The sequence below is a fragment of the Pteropus vampyrus genome, unplaced genomic scaffold, assembly GCF_000151845.1.
Source record: "Pteropus vampyrus isolate Shadow unplaced genomic scaffold, Pvam_2.0 Scaffold186, whole genome shotgun sequence".
Taxonomy (NCBI): domain Eukaryota; kingdom Metazoa; phylum Chordata; class Mammalia; order Chiroptera; family Pteropodidae; genus Pteropus; species Pteropus vampyrus.
Window position 1 is genome coordinate 1,698,590 of NW_011888967.1, and position 24,955 is coordinate 1,723,544.

The following is a 24,955-nucleotide window of genomic DNA, read 5'->3' on the forward strand; positions in this document are numbered from 1 at the left end:
TTCTTTGTTCTAATATTATTTTTTCCTTGCCCACATCAACCAGAAACCCCTCAGTTTCTGCATATGGGTGAGATCATAGATGGTGTAGACATGAGAGCTGAGGTTGGAATTCTTACCCGGAACGTTGCAATCCGAGGAGAAATGGAAGACTCATGTTATGCTGAAAACCAGTGCCAGTTCTTCGATTATGATACCTTTGGGGGACATGTCATGGTAGGCAGAAGAATTTGATGAGTTCTTTGAAACCCTCGTTGCTAAATGTAGTTTTTTAAAACTTTCAGGTTTTAGAATGAGATTTATAAGGATATTAAAAAGAAATATTTTATTTCTCTACCAAATGACAAAGAGGAGATTTTAGATGATTAAAAGAGAAAGTTTATATCTTTATTTAGTTGACCTGGACCTGTGGTTAAGTCATTTAAGAATTTTCTTATGAAGAATTAAATCAATATGGTGGGAAGAACAAATTATATATATATAGAGAAAAATAATCTTGGTATGAAAATATCAATTGGTTCTTTTTAAAACATGATATTATGAAAGGATAAGCAGTAGCAATATACATATACAAAATATGTTTCTGTAAAGTGTTGAGTGCTTACTGTGTGGTAAGCTTTGCTCTATGTACTAATTTATTGGACTTCTGGGCTGCATTTTGGCTACATGTGTTTTAAAATTAGTTTTTGTGCATTGAGTGGGCTATGCTTGTTAGCAACATTTCTGTTACACTGATTTCCAAAGTGTTGGTCAGTGTTATTTCTTTGTTTTTAGTAATATGCTTGAAAATCCAGTGTTTAAAATATTGGGAGTGCTCCAATTGTGCATTACAGAGGAATTTTTAAAAAGAACTGAAGTAAACAATGTTATGTGCCAATAAAAATATTGAGAGATGATTTAGAAATAACTATCAAACTATAATGGAAATTATAGAAATAAAAGAACAAGATGAGACTGGAACTGGCCAAAATATTTGAACAAATCAAAACACATATACAGAAATTATTTCTGCAACTTTCCTGGTTACCTTTCCTTTTATTCCTAATAAGATGCTATTTCTATAGCTCTTTAAAGCAATCACTTATGTAAAGCAGCATTTGCTGTTATTAACAGGGAATCCAAGAAAATAGGATGTGAAAGACAATAAATGTTTGAAAATGTATTATCCTTCAGACACTTTCTATTAAAACTATATTTTGCTACTTTCCTATAATGAAATGTATCATAATTTTGGTTACCTTGACTTATAGATAATGAAAAATTTTACTTCAGTCCATCTTTCTTATGTGGAATTGAAACACATGGGTCAGCAGCAGTTGGGACGATATCCTGTTCATTTTCATCTGTGTGGAGATGTGGATTATAAAGGAGGGTATAGACATGCCACATCTGTAGACGGACTGTCTATTCATCACAGCTTCTCTCGGTGTATCACTGTGCATGGGACAGATGGCTTGCTGGTAAGTTGCCTCATATTATGTTGATGGATATTACTGAAGCAGATACCTCTCCTTAATTCTCATGACTTCTTGATTTTATATAAGCTTTGCACCACATATCTTGTGCTACCCTGCTTTTACTGAGAATTCTGCCGTTTTCTGTGGAAAGGAAGCTTACTTTTTTAGCTACCCAAATTATTTTCTTAAGAGATCAATAAAAGCCTCTTCAGATAAGATTAAAACTTCTTTGTACCGAGCATGCTGCACTAAATAGTGCTTGTTACTTAAACCACAATCAATCTTGTTACCAATGACATCCTACACTTGTATTTCTGCAGATAAAGGACACCATTGGATTTGACACACTAGGTCATTGTTTCTTTTTGGAAGATGGTGTTGAACAGAGAAATACTTTGTTCCACAATCTAGGACTCCTCACCAAGCCCGGCACCCTCCTCCCCACTGACAGGAACAACTCCATGTGCACCATCATGCGGGAAAAAGTGTTTGGAAATTACGTCCCCGTGCCTGCCACTGACTGTATGTGAGTAGTTGGCAGAGAGAACTCATGTATGATGATCAAGGCCTTTGACATTTGGGGAAGTGGTTTAGGGGGCAGTTTTTAGTTGGCAGGATTTTTCATGATGAATATTTAAATCACCTTTAAAAAATGCCTTGCAGGGCTGTTTCCACCTTCTGGATTGCTCATCCCAACAATAATCTGATTAATAATGCAGCTGCAGGCTCACAGGTAAATAATATTCAAGTGCTTTTTTTTATTGTTGTTCGTTTGTTTTGTTTTCATGTTTATAAATATTCTCGTATATAGATGTTGCATTATGGATGTAACATAATGTGTAGCAATCTATCTCCAACATCATATTGTTTTCTGGTACTACTTATTTAGTTGAGAGCAGAATGTGGTTGAGATGGTTCTTCTGTTTCTTCTAAATCATTTATGCCAGCCTCTTTTATCATCCTGCAATGACCCTTTGAGGCCTCCAAGGCACCTTACCTCATACGTAGCTCAGAATGTCTTAGATACCCGTGTTCGCTTTCTACCTCTGAACCTCTTCTGCATGTGGAGTCTCTGACTCTCTCATGTATTAAATTTGATTATTTTCTCTTGCTACTCTGTCTCATGTCTATTTGGTTATTAGACCAGTCAGAAATGTAAGGATAGGGAAAAGTTTGTTCTTCTCCTAAAATAGCTACTAGTCATAATTAAAAATATTCATAATAATAAAATATTTAACTTTTATAGCATTAGATGAGTTTTATGATGCTCCATTTTTTATCAGTGAAGCAATCATTTAAAATAGTCTTTATGTTTTACTGTACTATTTTTAATAAAAGAATAAGTTCGTTTGAAATGTTCAGTAATTTCTATATCATGAATTTTATGAGTCAACTAATTTAAATTTAGCTCAACTTTCCATTTTTAGGTTTTTAACTTGTTTACCTGGTGCCCATCAAATGAATAATAGACAGAAACTCTATGTCAATATAAATGCCACATGGTAAAAATGAGAAAAAGACCTGACCAAAATTAAATAAAGAGTTATGCAACTGTCCCAATAAAATGATCTTGTCAATGTAAAAAAAAAAAAAAAAAATAACTTATGACAGTGTCTCTGAGTATAGCAAGACGTATGCCAAACGGAGGAAAAGAGATGGGCTAATCTTTAGGGTTATGTCATCTCCAGGGTATAATTTCACTGTGTGATGTATAGTCTTTATGGTTTCTCGTATTTAAGTCAGATGTAGCCAAGTAACTGATCATTTCAGTTTTAATGTTGATGAACAAAGAAAATTTTAGCTTTTCTTCATGAGAACGGATTATCCTGCAGATTATGACAGTTATCACTCTGGTCAAGAGGTACATCTTTTTGTTAACTGCAGGGATCATGTACGCTTGAGGATTTCATCTCCTTGGTAAAGCAGCTAAACTCAACTGTGTACCTTAAATTATCTGTGTGCCTTGAATTATTTCACAAACATGAATAACTTAAAAAAGAGTAAATGAACTATTCTTGCATGACAGAAATGTCTCCTGGATAAGCTTGGAGAATTTAAATTTGTAACTGAGTGTGATTTAAAACTGATAATTTATAACATTGAAATGAATCTTTTAGACTTTATACTATTATGATTATATGTGTGCTGAAAACTCCAGTACAGAAATAATGAGCTTTGCAGTAGTACCTAAATATTCATATTTCTACATCATGGATATTTGGTGTTTCTTTCCTTTTTAAAATCTTAATCTAGCATTGTTTTCTAGGATGAAGTGAAAGATTAGTTGAAGGGAGTATTTCTTTGAGAAACAGAATACGGGCATCACTAGGTGATGATGGAATTCACATTTTGTGATTTTCCTTAAAAACATAAAATTCTTATTTGACTGGGCAGAGACCTGGACATTTAATCATTTCCAGTTTCCATTCATTCATTTTTCATCAAATATTTGTCAAGACCATATGGGATTTTGTGTTGAAGTTTCTAACTGGAAGATGAGTTTTGGATAAAGATGACGGAGAGATTGAAAGCAGTCTTATGCCAGGATAATCTTATGATCTATGTTACATTATAAACGAACAGCCAGAGCAGAGATTCCTTTCAGCTGTTTTCAGAAGTCATGGGTGGAAGATCAAAGCAAATTGGAAATAGTCTATAAAAAATGTAAGGTGAGGTTGTCAGAAACCCTTACTGGGGCTCATGTGAGAAAAGAAGAAAGCAGGTCTCTCCCTTTTACATCCTCATGATGTTATTCTTCCTTGTCATTCTGAGTTCTTTTTTTTTTTTTTCTTTTCTCTAGAAAAACTATTCCAGTAAAGCTCATGTTTTGGCGAGAGTTTTCCTCCCAAAGTCAATCAAACTCTTTCTGCTTGTACCTTTCCACTGCCTTTTTACAAAGTTCCCTTTAACTGTTTTGACACCACAGTGTTCAGCGGGAAGCAGCTGCTACCCCCTCATTCTCCCTCTACCTCCATCCCCAAACTCCATTGCTCCTCCCTCGGTTTATAGGGCTATGATATGGAGCCTTCTCCATAACTCAAGTCTTTTTCCATGGTCTGTTTTGTGCCCCAAAGAAGCAGGTGTGGCAAACACATTTTTCAGAGTAGTTTGTTTTATTAAGACTCATCTATACACTTATGGAAAAATGTTAAATGTTGCATTCATTTTGATGTGTAGATATATATGCTTTTCACAATTCATCTTTCCTCCATGCGCCCAAAAGACTTTTTATTACAGCTAATATGGCATTTATTACGTATATTTTAGTTCCGTCTGTATTTCTCCTTAAACCATGAATTCTTTGAGATTAGCCTTACCGTACACGTGGCATGCAGTAGGCACTAAATGAATGTTTACCAAGTTTGAATCAATACCATACTTCTAGACTGTTTAGGTTTTAACAACCTGTTTAATCAAAGTCTCATCATGTGAAGTTGCCCTTTACACTGGGCTGGTTTTTAACAAAATTGTAAAATAAAAAATTGTCACGGGATTAAGAGCATTTAATTTTGATTTTTATGTATCATTTTGAGTGTCAAAACATTTTAAACTATTCTGCTGCTTCTGTTAAGGTCAGTAATACTGAAATTGAATAGACAGGATCCAGCCTGAAACAGCATCCCGATTCATGCATGGGGTGATTTTTTTTACTTGGCAAAAATTTGCCTCAGGACAGGAAGGGCATTGGACTTGTTTGAAAGAAGTCAGTGAGCTCTGCATGTTAGCGGATAGTTGTTTAATAGGTATGACTCATCTATTGATCAGGTTTTGAGGTAAACAGAAAAAAAAAACCCCTATATTGCTAAAAGGCTGTGCTGTCCTGGTCACATGGAAGGAAGGCAGGCTTGTTTGGCTATAATTCTGCATAACTTTTTAAAGTAGATAATGGGAGAGTTATTTTGAAAACATATTTTGTTGTCAGCCTGTTATTTCTATCTTTTGTCTAATCCTGCAAGCAAAATTAAATTTGCTTTTTTAAAAACATCATGATGTCATTGCTTTCAGGGTGCGAGATGAGTGCCGTAACTTTTTTACGGTCAATTCCTAATCTGAAACAATGTATTAAAAAGGTTAAACTTTCTTGTGAAGTGCTTAGTTTATGAGGGTGTTTCGTAGACTGGCTTTAGTAAAGGAGGCTTTTAATGACCTTGCCCTTTTAATTATAGGATGCTGGAATATGGTATTTATTCCACAAGGAACCTACTGGGGAATCCAGTGGATTGCAGCTTTTAACGAAACCAGAACTTACTCCATTGGGTATATTTTATAACAACAGGGTCCATTCAAGTTTTAAGGTAGGTTCATAAGTTTTAATAATTAGTAAATGTGATTTACAGAATAAAGGATGGACTATTGTGATTACAACTGAGAAATGTCAGTTTTAGGTAAACCTTGTCATCAGAGAAAGTAATTTGTGATTAAAAAGCAGGCTGCTAACCCTTCCATGTTCAGGATGTATACAGAGCTTTCTTTTTATATACACACAGGTGTATACACTAACACACACATGGGCATGCAATCTGAGTAATTATCACAATGGACTTGATTCATGCATCCTCATCCTCTCCTTCCCTCTCATCTTTTTTCTAACCTTTAATATTACATGTTTCTAAGGATGTACATATTAGGTCATATACTTCTGATATTTCTTAGTACTGATAAAGTGTCCTATGGGCATTTAGTACTAATTATGTAAATAGTGAAATATTGTTTACGAATGTTTGACCTAATTTAAAATGATATAGGTCAAAGAAACTAAAGGCCATTTAAGAGATCCAGTTTCCATGGTGTTTGGCCCTCACCCCCTTGGTGACAAATACATCTAGTTCATTTTGTGCTCACAAGGCACTTTGATATTTTCATTATATGATACAGTGCACAGATTCTTTACCTTGATGTGATTCACATCAAAGTTCAATTAAACTTTCCATTTGTGATACTCACAGGATCCTTTAAAAATCTAAGTTGTTATAATTGAAGAGCTTAGACTCACTTGACGAAGACTTGACAGAGGAAAAAACTTTACACAGAATTATGGTTTTTGTGAGTTGATTGGTTAAGGATAATAATTATTGAAAGTAGCATTTCAAAATGGAATTCTGCAAAATGTTCTAATTTTACGTGGTATAAAAACACCTCATTCTGATTAAGTTTTAATGTCATATACCACACGTCATTATTTACTCTATTAATCATAAGCATATTAGATATAAATCATAAGTGGACGATTAGGTTTTAATGTGTTAAATTTGGGACTGACTATCTAGAATGATACTTTATAGCCAAAGGAAATTGAACCTTTGGTGTGCTCAGAGAGGAACCTGTCATCTTTAGATCAGTCATAAATAAACACTGGCCTCTGTGGCTTTTGTTGCTCCTGCCTCCCAAATCTAGTCCAGGTCAATCGCATCTGACTGCCTGTGAATACCGTCTGGAGGTCTTAGGGGCACAATTAAAATGCGTTCAAAACTGAAATCCTTATTTTTATCACCAGTCGCATTCCCATATCTGTTTCAATGAATGAAACCACTAACCACCTAATTGCCCAAACTTAGAAATATGTGAACCTTTATTGCTCCCTCTCCCTCGCCCTTAGAATTTTATTGATTACTAAATGGTGTCGGTACTACTCTATCCATTTTTCCGTTATTGCTGCCACAAGTCTGGGTCGTCTTCATTTCTCTGCGTTACTGCAGTTGTCTCCTACCTCATCCCTTACCTCTTTTTTTTGTCCCTTTCCAAACCATTATCCATTTCACAGCTAGAGTATTCTTTCTTCAAATGTAGTTGATTACGTTACCTTTATTAAAAGTCTGTTGTTTTTACTCTTTAGCATATCAGCTTAGTATCACCTGGTCTTCGTTTCTATTTCTCCTCCTTGCTTACCTTTCCTCTCTCCAAACATTTCTTGTCAGTCCATTAAAATTTTTTTTTTGTTCTCAGATGTTCCATGCCCTCTCTCATCTCTGGTCTTAAAAATGATTCCATTGATTATTTTACTCTGGGGTCTGCAGCTGCTTCCCACCTACTCCCTGCCCTTCATCTTCAACCTATTCTTTTGTGTGGTTAATTCCTCCCCATCCTTCAAGCTTTTGGACGTCGCTTTTCTTTAGGAGATATTCCCTGAATCCTCTCACTCCTACCTTTGCCAAAAGTCTCATCTTGGTTTTTGCTACATGCTGCCAAAGCATCATATACTTCCTTTATCATACGCTATCACACTGTGTTGTAATTGTTTATTTAATTGCATGTCTTCTAGTTTATGTATAAGTAACAGCAAAGACCGTAGTTTTCTTGTTAATGTATAGTGCTTGGTGCCTACCACGAGGTAGGCACTACATAAATATTTGCAAATGACCTAATGAGTAAAATTTTAAAAATATCCAGGAAAGTAGCTGTTTTCATGATACCTTTGCTTTGCTGTATATTTCTTCCCCCTCTTTTTTTTGGTAGACATGGTAAGCTAAAACTTATTTACATGAATTATTACATACATAGATGTAACTTGGGATTCATATTTATTTCAGTTTATTATTATATTTTCCAGGCTGGCTTGTTTATTGACAAAGGCGTCAAAACAACCAACGCGAGTGGTGCTGACCCACGAGAATACCTCTGTTTGGATAACAGTGCAAGGTAGAGCTGGTTCTTTTAAATCACACTCGAACCATATCTTACCAAAGCAAAACTTTCTGAGTTAAGCCATTGTGCTCTTTTCTCCAGTAACATAATTAAAACGAAGTTTTTAAAGTTTGTAGGAGGGTTTTGGAAAAACATTTATTCTGCTGTTCTAGACCTCTAGCCGGCCTTTTTAATCTTATCAAGATACCAAAGAAGTTAATGCTTTCCTTTTTTCATAGTTGTAAACTGTTAGAGTTGCAGGAGAAAGAAAAAGAGAGATACGTTGAAAAAGTGCCCAAATTTGGCCTAAAGTAGAATATGATTCATTGAAAAACAAGTTAAAGCTAAAATGTTTTGGTGTAATCCTTGAAAACCAAGGCATATAGAATTTATTGTTAGTGGTCAAAATGGAACATTGCACTAATTCTATTTCAAAGGGCAAGATCTCAAACTTGATGATTAAGCCAGTTCTGGTTTAGTCATTTGTAGTCTCAGATTTATATCATAGTTAGGCTTTATGTTACTCTCCTTTATAACCACAGAATGTGGTAGGGATATGGATCAGCATTTCAACTGAGTGCTTTTACATGCTATGTATGAGCCAAAATAAATAAAATATCTTTAGTGGAAATAAAAAATTTCTGGAAAAGATGGTAACTTAAAGTTATATTTAGTACAAGTTGTGTACATGTTATTTTTTCATTCCTCAAGTTGATCGGCCAACTTATGGAGTTGCAAAGGGGCTAGATCTAATAGGGTCTGTTGATAGACATTTAAGAAAAGGGTGTCAGACTTGATTATTCACAAGGGAATAAAGTAGGAGCCACACTGTAGGTCAGAGAGTCAATTTAGGTATGAGACAGGATCCTTTCAACACAGTAATAAGACATGAGGTCAGGAAAAACTGAGAAGTATAATTAGTAAAATTACTCATTGGGATTCCTTAAAGGTCAAATCAGGCCTGAAATATTTCAAAGCAGTGATCAGACAGCATTTGAGAAGCTACGAAACTATGGGCATTATTAAATGAAACACAAGGTACTGGACATCTAATAGCTGAGCAAGACATGAAATGAAAAACTAGGGGAGATAAGATGAAAAATGAGCATAGAGATGATGACATGAACCAAGAAGAGACTGTTTTTTGACAAAGCAAAGAAATCTTTGCTAGATGGTTGCTGCTACTTTTTTTTAAAGAGTTCATTACTAGTTCTACTAGCTGGTAGAACTAGTAATGTGTACTTTGAAGTTAGTATTAACAGAAAAATCTTTAAACAACAAAATTAACTCTCTTCCCTGCTTTAAACTATGTGTATGTGTATGAATGGATGGGTGAAAATATATTTCAGAATCCGTTGATATTTTAGAGTTGACAATAAAACTATCCATAATGGCCTAACCAGTTTTTTACTAGGTATATGTATATGATATTATGATAATGGTAATTTTTCCTCTGCTCTCTGTTATTTCTCTTACCAATTTATAAATGCATACATATTTGTAAGGAATTAGACTCCATTTGGAAGTCGTTATCGAAAAGAAGAACTGATTATAGAAGAGAGGAACATTTGGTGTCTGGTGTATACATTTAATTTTGTTTAAACTAATGTATAGAATATGCCCACATGCATTCATGCAGTCCAGACATGATTCAGATGATAAAACTGTCACACAAGTGAGTAATAAGCCAGCCAATAAATTAAACGTCAGGCCCATGAGATCCAGAAGATACTCAGTTTGTTCATCACAGTGGAAGTTGACTCAACAGTTAATCAAATGAGCCCTTCCTTGTGTCTTCGAGATGTGAAATTACAGGAATCCAAAGATGAGAAATTTTAACTCAAGAAATTCCTCGGTTTGAGATCGGAAAATTTCATCTAAAAGTGAAAAGCAAGAGAATAAGCTAGCACATTTAAAGCTGAGGACAATTAAGAGAGGGTTGGGAAGGATGCTGAAAGTTCATAAATGAGGATGATGAGAAATTGGGAAAATTATCTATTTTTTGCACGCCAAGTGAGGGAAGAGGATGAAAATAAAGGGTATCTAAGCAAGTGGTCAACAATTGATTTATATGGATAGGAATTTCAGCAAAAATGAGATGGCCACAGCAGAGAATCAGATGTTGCTTTATTGAGGTTTTTTTTTTTTTTTTTTTGGCTTTCTTTTAGAACATTGTGTAGTTTCCTTTTCAGAACTCGTCCATCTGCTTAATATTATATAATGACTGCAAAGCTGTTTGGCAGTAACAACGATGCCAAAAGAGTGGGTGACGGCTCAGTCAGACTTTTTACTCCTTAGATCAGAGCTGTTTAGTGTAAAGGTCACATACACAATCCAAGGAGGGATAAAACGTTTTCCAGACTGGTCTCTTTCGCAGTCCATACGCTACAATCCTTTTACCAAGTAGCAGCTAGTGACCAGTTTGAAAAACAAATGAAATCTGGTCATCAGTTCCTGATTCCATGTTTCCGATGACTTTCCATCACGCCTGTCTGTCTACTTTATTGAGGTGTGGTTAACACGTAAAAAGTTGTGCGTATTCAATGTATGTAACTCGCTGAGTCTGAGTTTGGGCATAAGTACATTCCCATGAAACCATTGCCACCATCAAGGCTCTAGACATATTCATCACCTCCCAAGTTTCCTCCCACTTCTTTATTGTTATTATTTTTAAAATTTAAATTATTATTTTTTTGGTAAGAACGCTTACCCTAAAATCTACTATCTTCTCAGATTTTGAGTAGATGGTACAGCATTGTTAGCAATAGGCACTATGCTGTATAGTAGATCTTTAGAATTTCTTGCATAACTAAAACTTTGTGCCCTTTGACCGACACCTCCCCATTTCCTCCTTCCCCAGTCCCTGGCAACTGCCATTCTACTCTCTGCTTTCCTGTTGCATGTAGAATAAAGAACCACATCCGGGCCTCTCTAAGTTCTTGCTTCTTACTCTCCAGCCTTATTGCTTGCTCCGTGGATATGCCACACCCACTCATGCCTAACAACCTTTGCACTTGCTGTTCTTTGTGCATAGCTGCTTCTCCCATCAGACACATTTAGTGAGCACCTACTGTGTACCAATAACTGTGGTAGTAGTAGAATTTGTACAAATGATATTTCTTGATTATGTGACTGAAAAGTTTAACCTGCTGAATTGGTTTCTGAAAGCAGTCTAGTTTTTTCCTCCCCCAACCATTCCTTTGTAAGATTAAGATAGAAATAATCTTATTTTTAAATAGGTGGCCTTATGGAATTATTTGAGTTGTTATTGTGAATAGTTTTTGATGCCAATTTTTTTGACTTTTTCATTAAGATCCTTATAAATGCTTTAGAAGGAAGAGAGAGAAAAGATAAAATTTGATTTTTATAAGTCAGTTAAATACAATCTATTTTAAATTTAGGCTTTTTAAAGGTATAAAACCCAGTTTTATCTCTCTATCTCTGACATTTCACCAGCCACAACTCAAATAATACTTCAGTTTAAATACATATGTGTCAAAATATATAATTAATTTATTCAGTAAGTTTATATTAGTATCATGGAGCTTTAGAATTTGTGAAAACATGCCAGATTTTCTGGTCTAAGGATTTTTGTTTTTATTTTTTAAAATGGTTTTAGTGTTCATTCTATACGTTGATTTTAAAAAATAACTAAGAAGATATGAAAGCAGTACTCTGTAAACTTCTATAAATAAATATAATAATTTTTTCTGATATTTGAAATAACAAATATTAGGTTGTGTTGTAAGATTTTTTTTCTTTGTTTTTGGTCAAATTTAAATCCTGCTTTTTGATATTTAAGCTTATAATCATAAATAGCTGATTTCCATTGCTTTTTCATAACTATTTTTAAAAGTCTTTTTTTCCCCCTCCCAACTTAAAGGTTTCGGCCTCATCAGGATGGTGACCCTGAAAAGCCACGTGTTGCTGCTTTGATTGACAGGCTCATTGCTTTTAAAAATAATGACCATGGAGCTTGGGTCAGAGGGGGAGACATTGTTGTCCAGAATTCAGCGTGGGTATTCTCTACAAAGTTATTATCTGATGACACTGATGTATTTATTTTTTTAGGCTATTTTGAAAAACCTGGTAGACTGAAAGTACAGTGGTGGTTTCTGGAGTGATATTATTGTTACTAATAGAGAGGACAAGCTCTGAGGAAGTAGGCTAGCATTAACAGACTGCAAATGTTTGGAATTGTCTCATTTGGCTGCTTTTATTGGAACTGAACTTGTCTGGTGACATGAGAGTTTTTTGATGAGATTGAACAGAAACTGAGAATTTAACTTTATATAACAAACCTGGTCTATGTCAGAGAACTAAATAAAGATTTTGAAACTACCTGGATTTTTTTTCCTTCCTCTTGGAAACTCAAAGTTTTTTTTGATGCTCTTTTACTGCCATTCAAAACAAAAGTTGTGAAGTCCACCTTAATAAATTTGTTGACTTATGTCTTAACATGACTTGAGGCGCAGTGAGCATCTCACTTTTTTTTTTTTTTTCCTATTTATACAGTTTTAGGAGAAGTCTGATATATATGGAGCTAAGATTTGGTGTTTGAGAGTCTAGAAAACCATTTTTTTTTCCTGGCTGGCACTGACATTAGCTTCCTGGCATTTTACCATCTTCTCTGTCTTTTACCATGTGAAAAAAATTGACATATTAAATCTGTAGAAATAGCTTGGGTACTAATATTGAAAAATTTTGAAGAGACTACCATAATCTAATTGTTTTTAAAAATAATTATAAAAATAATTATAACAAATATACTGCTTACTGTGTACCAAGCATTGTTCTAAAATGATTGAAGTTAATTAGTATGTTTAATGCTTTTAAGTATCCTATGAGGAAGGTTATATTATTATATCAACTTGTAGGTGAGAAAACTAAGGGAGAGACAGGTTGAGTAATTTGCCCATATAGTTAGTAATTGGCAAAGCTGAGGTTTGAGCCAGGTGCCTTCACTGGGGAGTCTGTGCCTTTAGTTATTGAGAAGCGAAATTTCTTATGTGGTCTTGGAGAATAAACATTGCAACCTCCTGGATTTCATGGCAAATATTGAGAGACTTACATCTTACGTGATTTGGTAAATTAAAATGTTCCCTCGTTCTCTTTTTTTCTTACAGATTTGCCGATAATGGAATAGGACTGACCTTTGCCAGGTTTGTAATTACTTTAAAAATACTTCTGATTATTTAAAGTCGTAGGTGAAATAACTCGTGATTATTGATTACTTTATTTTTGGGAATAACACAGGAATATCATATTATTTAACATAAAAAAAAAGCACATGCTACCTGATACCACTAGAGGGCCAAAAATACATTTTTATTGATTAATTGAATTCATACCAAAGTAATAGGTTAATATAGCTGGAATTCCACAGAAGGGTAGGCCCAGTCTGTGTTTTTGCTTAGAAGAAAACACATGAGCATTAGATTAAAGAGCTTAAAAAGTATGGAATAAAGAGGGAAGGGAGTAAGAGTTGGAAGCAGATTAAATATATTTCTTAGAAGCTGGTTGAATTTCTCAATGGCCTTTAAGAACTGAACTTTTTGATATTTTCTCTATGTAACAGTTATTGCCATCTTAAACATGCTTGTCATCTAACTGTTGTATTCAGAGCAAGTTTATTCTCCCCTTTTGCAATATTGTTGCTTGAGCCTAAAATAATCAATTGTTGCTACTTAATTAAATTTCATTTGTTTAAATCTAATTTGCAAACCACTAATTTACAATATACTTAATTTGTATTAATTTATGAGAGGTATGTTCACAGTTTGGAAGTACTTTTTGATAATTCATTAATGTGTATTAGTAAGAGCTACTGGCTGCTTTGAAAATTTTTAGCTATTTTTAAGTTATAGCTTGTTTTCATTCAAGGGTCAATTTAAATTTCCTGGAGATGTGTGGTTAATGATTATTCTCATCCTAACAGTGATGGGAGCTTCCCAAGTGATGAAGGTTCCAGCCAGGAGGTATCTGAATCTCTCTTTGTCGGAGAGAGCAGGAATTATGGCTTTCAGGGTGGTCAGAACAAGTACATAGGCATTGGAGGAATAGACCAGAAGCCTCGGACGTTACCCAGGAACAGGTAAGCATCGCTTTCACAGTGGAATGTTAAATTTAAACAATAAAGGAAAAACCTAAACCATTCTGGAAGTTTCTGTAATCATCCTGGATGGATTGGTTTCTACTGTGACACTTTCCCAACAATACCATCATTAAAACTATTATTATTATTATTATCACTGTTACTATTTGTGTATTATCTTCTGGAATTCTGGAGCATCAACTACTAAACAGACACTATGGATTTCATTACCAATTTTCTAATGAAGGAACCTGTTTTGTTTCTTATTCCTTATATAAGGTCTTGTATAAGCTGGTGGTTTTATTTACTTTTTCTTGAGCCACAGAGAGTTGCCAAACCATAAACTATGACATTAGGTCAGTTTTCCCTCAATTTGTGATGTTGGTTTTCAGAAATAGCCACTGGAAAAAGGAAATTACCTATTGAAAAGAGTCCTAGAAAATAAGAGTTGATAGATGCCAAAACTGACTCAAAACCTAACCACGGCTGTATAATTAAGAGTGTTTCAGATGTTGAAGGGGATATGGGGGTAGACTTTTGGCATGCTTTCTGTCAAAATAATCAGAGTCATTAAAATAGCATTTAGCACTAGAAAGATTCTTCAGAGCTTTTAGGGAACTGTCAACTAATTAATCCATACTAAAGTTCTGAGACACAATTTGGAGTTGTCCTCATTTTACTTGTGGGAAAACTAGGTAGAGCAAAACTAGTGTTCTAAATTAGGCCATGCCTCAAAGCTAATGTATGATTTCAAGCATCAGTTCTCTTAGAGTTCTACATTCTGTCTGCACATTGGGCTAGGATGGGTCAGGGGGATGGGGCAAACAGACTCTTAGCTTTCGGAGGCAGAGGGTGAGGGTTGGCAGATAGGCTTTACTAGCTTCCGGCAAAGGGTGACCTAGGCTTGGCTTCACTACCCCTGTGCTTGTCATTGGTAAATATTGAATGCCGTTCTATGTTATGCTCTGTGCAAACTCTTGTTAGACCATGGAAGTCTCTGGGAAAGGAACTTTATGGAATTTTAATAGCTAACATTTATTAAATGCTTATGACATATCAGGCCCTGTTCTAAATAATTCACTTAATCCTTGCAAAGCCCAATGAGGTAGGCACCGTCATCATCTTGCTGCATAAATACCTTAGTTAAGGTAACTGAGGTGGGATGCAAACCTTGTTAGTTTGGATTCAATGCTGTGCTCTTCATAATTAGGCTATATCTACCTCTTCTAATGTACAGATTAAAGAAAAACAGCTGTATTGGTTGAGGTATAGGCTGCAGTATGATGGCAGTCAATTCAATTTTATTCTTTTTATTTTACATTGGCCTCCAGCATTATTTTGAAATGCCTATTGCTACTTTGCTAAGGAGGATTTTCCGAAACAAAGATTCCAGTTTTTATTTTACCTTATCTGTACAACCTTTTCTATGTGAGAGAAACATTTTGAGATATATCCTTAGAAATACGTAAAGATGCATAGATTTTTAACCAGGCTATTCGATTTCTTGCTAGCGTATATGCTTTTATTGTAAAACACTGCCAAGTTGTAAACTTAGTTTCTATAGAAATCCTCTGCAATGCCGTCAAGTAATTTAAAAGGAGAGAAACCTAAGGGATCCAGAGTATTATGGGTTTTGAACATTAATTATGATTAATACTATATGATTAAGGAGTTTATGTTTGAACAGAAAGGAGGAAAGTGAATAAAACTAATTTCTCAATTTAGCTTCCCCTTTGACATAGTTAGCCTTGAGGAATTATACTTTTATACTTTTAAGTATATCATTTCACCTTGCTACTGTCAAGGCTTGAAAGAAAGTTCTCTCTGTTTAAGCATAGATTTGTCTTTTGTTCTCATGCTTCGGATTTTGGAACCAAAACTAAAGTATATGAGTTACCAAATAAAAGGTCTTAACCAAGTTGATTCAAGGAAGCAAAAGTCACCTCTTCAGAGAGACCTGCATTCTATCCAGAAAAAGCATCTCTCTCCTACCCAATCTATTGTATTGCTATGTCTTGTCTCCATGGCACTTATCTGTAATTACCCTTTGTTTTTCTTTTTGCCTTTCTCACTACAGTGTATGCTTTATTTGATCAGGGATCTTGTTGTGGTTACCACTGTATTCTAGAATTGTGCTTAGTGCATACAGGATATTAAAGAGTATTTATAAAGCAAGTACATAAGCTATTAAAGGGAAGAGCCCATGTGCATTAAAAAAAATCTTGTATTTCAACAGGACATTCCCAATTAGAGGCTTTCAAATTTATGATGGGCCCATTCATCTCACCAGGTGCACTTTCAAAAAATATGTGCCAACTCCAGATAGGTATACCAGTGCTATTGGCTTCCTCATGAAGAATTCCTGGCAGATAACCCCCAGGAATAACATCTCCCTTGTGAAATTTGGTCCACATGTAAGTATGTTCTTGTGGTTCGCACATAGTGACTGCGGTGGGAGGAGAAGGGACAGTACATTTCAAAGATAAAAAGACAGGATTTGTGACTAAGTCTTTATGACTGGGAGTATATATGATTTTTGTATATATGCAAAAGCAACTTCTAGTTTCTTACACTCTGTCCCATCACTTTAACTTTCTTGAGTCACTTTGACTTGAGTCCTTTTAACTTACAAGTGATATTTTGAAAGGGAAAATTACTTAAAGTGCTGACATAGGGATGGGGATTATAGAGTTTCATAGGAACAAGAGGACATGATTTTGGGAAATTTGTTGTAATAATTCATGAAGAGGTTTGGGTTCTGCCTGGTATTTTACTTCTCTGGGGTCTATTCTGCTGGAGAACTAGAGGATAAAAGGTTGGAAAAGAAGAAGAATACTGGGGTAGTATGAAACAAATGGGGTTATTTTTGATAGAAACTAGTGGAAGGTTCTTGTGAAGGTTACAAAAAGGATTTAGAAATAATTGTTTACAATGTAGTAGCCCACAGAAATAGTTTTCCTTAATAGTTTTATCAGTACCTCCTTTACCTCTAATATACAGGACAATCTGATTACATACTCCCCCCATTTTACCATTTCCAAGGTGACAGTGACATAGAGAGATTGAGTCTCAGACCATCTCTATCCCTCCTCCCATAGGCAGCAACAGCTGGAAGTGGCTCATAGTTCTCTCATTCACATCCACAGGCAAACTCTGTGTTTACCCAATTTAAAATAGAACTTGTGATATTTTACTAGAGTTTATATCTGGTTTTCTAGAATAGCCGAGGCTTGGAACAGAGGCACAGGTACAGATTGGGATGTTGATTTAGTTGGCTGGTTCTCTTTCATGACTCCAAGGGAAGAGGCAAGGCTACATTACAAGATAGCTTCTAACATAAATAGAGTGAGTTTGGATCAGTTCTCTAGTAGGGAGGTTTGCTTATTGCCCATGTAGACCTCTCCATGTGTACAGTTTACTGACCACTGACATGGTCATACTGAAAATCATTTTGTTAGATGTGGTATTTGTTGTAGAATTCTAGAGTTCCAACAGCCTTAAGAGAATCTGCAGTTTATGTCCAGTGGTTCATCAGCCTAGAGTTCCCATTGGTAGTGAGGCTGTGGGAATAGTTTGTAAAGGGAGCAATTTGCCAAATTTCTTCTACCTTAAAAATGGAAAATATGCCCTAAGTTTCTCATAGATAGAACAATGGGGGTACAAGGGATACAGGAGGGAAAGCCTAGAACTAAGAACCTAGAGCCACTTGTCCCAAACATCAATGATTTTCCATTGGGTTGCTTACCATTTAGATGTTCAGTTGATTTTAAAACATCCCAGGGTGACGAGTTCATAAAAGCATTTTAGAGGTGTATCTGCATGGTTAGAATAACATTATTACTTTACTACTAATAAGAAGCAGCTAAAGACTATAAAACATGTCACCTGTAGCCTGCTATGCAGCTGTGTGCTATGTGTTCGGTAAAGGCTTCAAATGAACTCTTAACTGACATGAAAATTACTGAACTGAGCTTGGTTTGTGTTCAGGAGAGAGAAAGTGACATATACTTTTCAGAAGATTCTAGTAAATTCAGTGGTCATCCAACCACATGAAGGCAACCTTTTGACTTTGTTTCAGTTTGGAACTGTACTTATTTTTTGATTGGGAGAGTCATAAGAACAAGGAACTAAAACATTTGGAACGAAGTAAAACTTCTAGCTAGAACTTACAGGTTTTTGTTCAATTGAGGTATAATCTGCATGCATAGAAATGCACAGATCTTAAGTGTAAAGTTTACAATTTTTAACAAACTATGACTGCTTAGTGAATTTTTCCACACTGTTCTAATTTCTCTTTCCACAGATAGTTTTGTCTGGAGAGCAAGTAATAGTTTTTAAGTAGGAAAAAGGGGAAACACCAAAGATAAAGTTTAACATTTGCTTCTTGAATTCCACAAGGCTTCAAGGATTTTCTCCCCACAAGCATGTCATAATTAATTGAAAACTTTGAGTGACTGGGTGCCATAGTTGACAGCTATGAACTGTGACGCAGAACTACTTTAACCATAAAGCAGTTGTAATGGATACGCAGCTGGATATTTGCAGAGGATGCTAAGATGGCAAGAGCCCTCATTTTGTGGTGTCCTTGTTTTCCATTGCTGTCAGGTCTCTCTGAATGTCTTCTTTGGAAAACGTGGCCCCTGGTTCGAAGATTGTGAGCTGGATGGTGATAAGAATTCCATATTCCATGACATTGATGGCTCTGTGACAGGATACAAGGATGCTTATGTGGGAAGAATTGACAATTACCTGATCCGCCATCCAAGCTGTGTAAATGTTACGAGATGGAATGCAGTGGTTTGCAGTGGGAACTATGCCCAGGTAACTATGGCCAGAATGCATTATGAGGCCTGATTACTTACCAGCTCCTGACAGCACTGCTTCTGTGAGAAGCACTATTCAGCTCTTCAGGATGATCGATACTTTCCAAAGCATGAGTTTCTTTAGAAGAAAAAAAAAAAAGGACAAATATTCATTAGGAACCGTGGACTCAGAGAATTTTATTTAAAGCGTCCCCACTCCAAACCAACTTAACAAATAGAAACTTGAGAACAAGTGGGGTGAGATGATTTGTCCTTGGTTAAATATTGGAATATGGTTGGTGTGAGAACCCATATTTCTTGAGTCTTAGGCCAAGTTTTCTTGCCATACTATAGCTACACCTGCAGAGAGGGAGATTTATTCTTTGATTTCAGGGTCATTAGCTCTACTAAATATGGAAGTCTAACTTTTGGGGCAGAATATCTGTCACATGGAAAGTGAGATAGGTGTTCCCAGAGGCAAAGCTGGGAATTGGAAATGAGTGGACAAGGAAGGAATCCAAGGGAAATTCTTCAGATTATATTTTGATATAATATCTATGAAATTGTGAAGGGGATGATGTAGATTGGGAAACACTTCTTTGGAAGCATTAAGCTAGTGTGCATTTATTAACTGGATGCCTAGTATATGAGGATGGACTCATTTGAGAGATAGTATGTTAAGGGCACAGATGTCGGAGCCAGGCTGTCTAGATTTGAATCTTGCCTTTGTTATTTCCTTAAACATGAGTTGGGCAAGTTAATTAACTACTCTGTGCTGTGCACAAAGAGGATAATTCTAGATCCTCTCCTACAAACAAGGCTGGTCGTGAAGATAGAATGTATGACTACATGTAAAGCATTTAGCCTATGGCTTGGCAACATAGTGAAGTGCTTGCTGCAATTAGTATTATATGAGGGCAGAGCTCTAAGTTGCAATAATGATTTTGATAGTGATATTTGGGTAGATGGAGAGATTGCAGGTGGTGGGGGTACCAGTTGCCCAGAATTTTGAAGGGAGCAGAATTTTATTACCATATTTTAGTCAACTAAATCATAGGCTCTAATAATAGACATCAAGGGAGATAAAAGAATAAAGGAAAAGGATAATTAGAGCATGGAGAGAAGGATTAGGGGAAGAACAAAGAATCTTCCAAGGGATATTAGACTCTGATAGTCCCACAGGCTTTCAGGAAAGAAGCCTTCCTTGTTGGCTTGCTGCTCAATGCTCTTATTTGTTGGGTGTTTTCTTCCTGGGGAAGGACCAGTCTTTGAAGAAGTCCCTTTTCAGAGCTCTGGCTGCTTTGCCCATCAAGGGTGTGTTCCTCTGCTCCTGCTTTTCAACTTCTTGGGCCTCCTGAGTCGTATGTGGTTTATACCACCAAAGCCTTCTGTAGTAGAAGCTTCTTGGAGCAGAATTCTTCATTGCTCTTCTGATTTTGAATCAAGACTGCTAAAGAATGATATTTTTAAATTAAATAAAATAAACTTTAAAATGATTCTTATCTATAAGCAAGACAAAGGGCTTAAGAGGGATAAGGACTGGGGAGCTTTTCTGGTTAATTTTAATGAAGTATTAGCTTTTTTGTTGTGAGATTTCTCATTCTCATGATGGGGGAAAAAAAAAAAAAAATACAAAACTATGCTTGCCTAAGTTACTATACTTGCCTAAGTGGGAGGACAAGAAATGAATGGAGAATTAACTATAGTAAAAAAAGAAAAGAATGTGGTTTAAAATGCGATTTCTTTTTTCCATTTTTTTTATTCTTAATTAGAATCACTCCCTAAAATTAAGTTGATACATCAATACTTAGGAAGCTGTAGAAATTCTAGAATTAAAACAAAAAGAAAAAGGTTTAATTCTTTTGTAGCTGTAGTTTTAGCTAACTTTCTTGCTAGTCATGTGTATTCAAAGGTGGTATGATTGTGTGTCTATCTTGAAAGTCGTATGTGCTCACTAATGAAACTTTATATTTTTGAATTATTATAAAGGAGTGTGTAAACTCTGTGGTTTCTACTGTATTTGAGACTATGAAACCCGATCCTTCTATCTTACAAACCAGGATGGTGGTAATCTTATTTTTATTTGAAGATGAAGAAAGAAACAAGTCATCTAATACTTCCCAGGAGGCTCTGGGAATGGTAGGACCACAGGTCGGAAATTTTCTCCAGAGAATTTGGAATTTGGGCTAGAAGCCCAGATCTGCAGCCATTTGTTGTTACTTGGGTAATGTATGATACAATGCGTTTTTAAGCAAAAGGTAGAAGCAGCTGGATCTCAAGACAGAAAAAACATTATTTAGCTATTTGTACATTTATTTTAATGGAATGTCTGATCTTTGCTGGCCCAAGGGATAAGGTGCTCAGGAAGAAAGGTGGTAACATAAGGAGAATTAAGGTTACATGTGCCACCTCAAATCTTTCTTGGATTTGGGAGAAGGTAAGACATATATACATACATACATACATACATACATACACACACACACATATATTCTATTATACATTGTATTTAACCTATGCTTATATAAACTATTATATAAACTATAATTACATAAATGTAAACACAAATAATAAATATGCAAAATATAGTGAAGTATTTATTAAATATATATTTAAATGAAGATAATAGTCTCAAAATATATTTTTTCTATGTCTTTATTTTAAATCTTTAAGTGATGTCAGTAGAGAAGAGTATTATATTGAAGTAGTCAGATGTGAATGAGCGTTAAGAAGATTTTCTGGCTCAAAGGATATGTAATTGGGGAATCAATACAGACAGAACTGTAGGAATGACCAAAAGAGAAAAATAGAGAAATGTGGATTCAACGCAGTATTCTGGAAATGTTTGAATACTTCTGGGAAATCGGCTATAGGATACTCATTTGTTTTAGGAAATTGTTTTGAGATTTGTTCTTTGGAGGATACATTAGGGGAGGTTTTATTTTGGCACAGCAGGGGGCTCAAGTGCCACTGGAAAAAAGTCAGGACTTTTAAATTTGTCTCAGTTTGATATGTTTTTCCAGTTTCGCAGAGTGCTTTCTAACCCCCTTTTTTTGAAGAGGTGAAAAATGACTTCTTGGGCTGATATAGGTCATGGAAAATTGAAAGCCAAAACTCTAAGATATTTACATTTTCCATCTCTTGTTTTAGAGGAAAGTCTCTCATATTTGAGTGGAGGGTATCAGTTTTCACATTAATTTTCTAATTTCTTGTATGTGTATTCTTTAAATTGAGGGGTTTCTTTGACAGGCCACATATTCTGATGAATAAGCTGGCCCGTTGTGGTGGAAGCGATGATGATGATCTTGGCTAGCAGAGCGTGTGGTCGGTCTGTTTTTACCATTTCAGTTTAAAGCAGGCTTCACTGTAAGGGTGGCTTAGGATGAAGTTGGCTACTACTCAGTCTGGCACAGGTCACAGAATCTCTCTTTTGAAAGTAGAGAGACACTTGGTTTTGTGCTAGAAATGTTTGGTTAGCTTTTAAGTTTTCATGCTCTTCCCTTCAATTCTTAATTTCTTTTTTGTAGGTCTATGTGCAGGCGTGGGGCACTCAGAACCTGACCGTGACCATCGCACGAGATGAGTACCCATTCTACCCGATGGTGCTTCGGGGCATTACCCAGAAGACGACCTTTTCGCAGTACCAGCCTGTGATCATGCTGGAGAAGGGCTACACCGTCCACTGGAATGGGCCGGCACCGAAATCTGTTTTTCTGTACCTCATAAACTTCAACAAGTATGTTTCCATTACTGTATTTCAAATAGTCGAGCAAGTAGGAATTTAGTGGGAAAAAATAACAACACATCTCCTTTGTAGCAAGTAAAAAATGCCGATTTCATGTACTTTGCTCTTCTTGTGGGGAGGCTGTATATTTTATGTGGGTGGAATTAAGAGAATATACAAATTGAATCTTTTCCTTTTAAAAGCAAATTTCTGTTTGTCTGTGGTCAAGGTATTGTATACAGAAAGCCATTTAACAATAAATTTTAATATAATCTGCTCAATACTTTAATTCCCCTTAGCTGGAATGGGAAGAAGTTTTATCTGGTGTTCCAACTGAACACTTGGTTACCTGGCAAATAAAAAGATTTTTGAGGACAAGTTTAGACTTGACATTAGAGAGTGGTAAGATTGATTACAAATGTCTGCTATGAGCAAGAGGTATAAGAGTTGTGGCATGAATATCAGGTGTTTGCCACTCCTGCCTGAAAGCATCTTTCTACCCTTGATTTCTCAGCTGTCCTAATAATATAACTTTCAAAGGCTCTATTTTACATTAATTTATTCAAGTGTTTACTTTGTGCCAGTGGATGTAATGATGAGTGAGAAAAGTACTTGCCCTCAGGAGCTCACAGTATACAAGTAGAAAAAAACCTCAAATAAATCAATAAACCAGTACTATTTTTTAGTGGACAAAGGATAGAGCAATTAATTTCTGCCTAAGAGAGATGGGCCAGGCAGAGCTGAGAAAGAGACACTAAGTGATCTCTCAAGTTATAAAAGCAATGGAGTTAGGAAGGGACTGATGGATGTGTGATGGGAGCATAGGGTGTGTTAGGGGAAGTGACAGGAGATGAAACAAAAGGAGGGATGGGACTCTTGAAAGGCAGAGTTCTATCTGTATATGTGTGATGGTTAACCCATGGGACCCCATGAAACTACTCAGATGTGTACCTGCAAAATTGAAATAGCCTAATTACCAGACTGGTCATAAAGCTCTGACATGTCAGAACTTTTGTAAAACACAAAATTGAAATTAACACAGGTGGACATAGAGCATGCAGAAAGCCATTTCTAAGTATGTCACTTCCAGGGATCATGAACATCATGGTAGATGCTCGTATTCTAAGATGTGAGGTCTCTGGCACATGCTCTAAATGGAACCATTACTATTTTCCTAATACTTGCTGCTGCTTCTCTGTCTTTGCCGGAGAATCACACCTCTGCCTACTGATCAAACAAGCCAAACATTCCAGGACTCATCCTTAACTCTTCCTCCTCCCTCATCTCCCCATCCCATGAGTGACCAAACCTTGTTGGTTCTGTCTCTTTAATATTGTTCATCTCTCTCCACTTTCCATTCTCATTGTTTGTGGCTGAGTTCAGGCCATTATCATTTATCTGGGTCCTATTGGTCTTCCCACTTCCAATCCTTAGTTCATGTTGTAGCCGGCGTAAGCTTTCTAAAAGCCAGTCGGTTATAATTACTCCCATCAGTGAGCTGCAGAGAAATCAGTGAAAGAGACAAACGATAATCAAAGAGGACTGTGGAGAAATATCAAAGAATGATCAGTAATACAAAAACTTATATCAGGCAGGTTATGGATTTGAGGCGAGGTATTGCAACCAAATGGTACGTAGAGTTCTGTAAGTATCACCCATAACTTTTGACAAATACTGAGCAGGTAAAAACATTTTAAAGTGAAAAGGGGCTGAACTCAGATGTTTCAAAAATCCACATAGACTTGAAGTTCAGTCAAACTTTCCTTGTTTAATTAGCTAAAAGTTTATAAAAATTAATTACATCATGGGTGGAGGCAAGAGGAAGAGATGGACAGTCTTATTTTCCAAATTTAATATAATTACAGAAAGGTCATAGATTTTGTCATAGTGCCACTTCTAAAAATAACACTTTAGAAGTTTTAAACGCTGTACTTATTAAACAAAATAAGAAAAATACAGAAAAACATAAAATTGAAATAACCTATAATAATTCTTCTAATCAGAGTGAGGTATTACAAACATTTATACTGTTCTCTTTCCACCCTCAAGGGTTTTCTGAGAAAAGAGATGTATCAAAATTTATTTAACTATTTCTTTCCCTCATGAACATTTAGGTATTCTTCCCCACCTCCACTTGCTATTGTAAATGATACTGCAGAGAACATATTTGGCCTGCATTTCTAATAATTCTTTAGTGGGATTACTGAGTGAAACCTGTGTGAATAATTTTAAGGCCTTGTTATATATTGTTTAAAAATCT

General features: G+C 35.7%; 1 protein-coding gene across 2 annotated transcripts in view; it reads left to right on the forward strand.

Annotated features, from left to right (window-relative positions):
• TMEM2 (transmembrane protein 2) overlaps positions 1-24,955 on the forward strand; it is a 69,371-nt gene that overhangs the window by 30,270 nt on the left and 14,146 nt on the right. For both annotated transcript variants that reach the window (XM_023537348.1, XM_011371267.2), the window contains exons 7-18: positions 44-213; positions 1,248-1,457; positions 1,775-1,980; positions 2,118-2,187; positions 5,621-5,749; positions 8,002-8,090; positions 11,959-12,090; positions 13,202-13,237; positions 14,014-14,169; positions 16,406-16,583; positions 18,775-18,990; positions 22,499-22,707. In XM_023537348.1, coding sequence (XP_023393116.1) covers positions 44-213; positions 1,248-1,457; positions 1,775-1,980; positions 2,118-2,187; positions 5,621-5,749; positions 8,002-8,090; positions 11,959-12,090; positions 13,202-13,237; positions 14,014-14,169; positions 16,406-16,583; positions 18,775-18,990; positions 22,499-22,707 — 1,801 coding nt within the window. The remainder of the gene's footprint in view (positions 1-43; positions 214-1,247; positions 1,458-1,774; positions 1,981-2,117; positions 2,188-5,620; positions 5,750-8,001; positions 8,091-11,958; positions 12,091-13,201; positions 13,238-14,013; positions 14,170-16,405; positions 16,584-18,774; positions 18,991-22,498; positions 22,708-24,955) is intronic.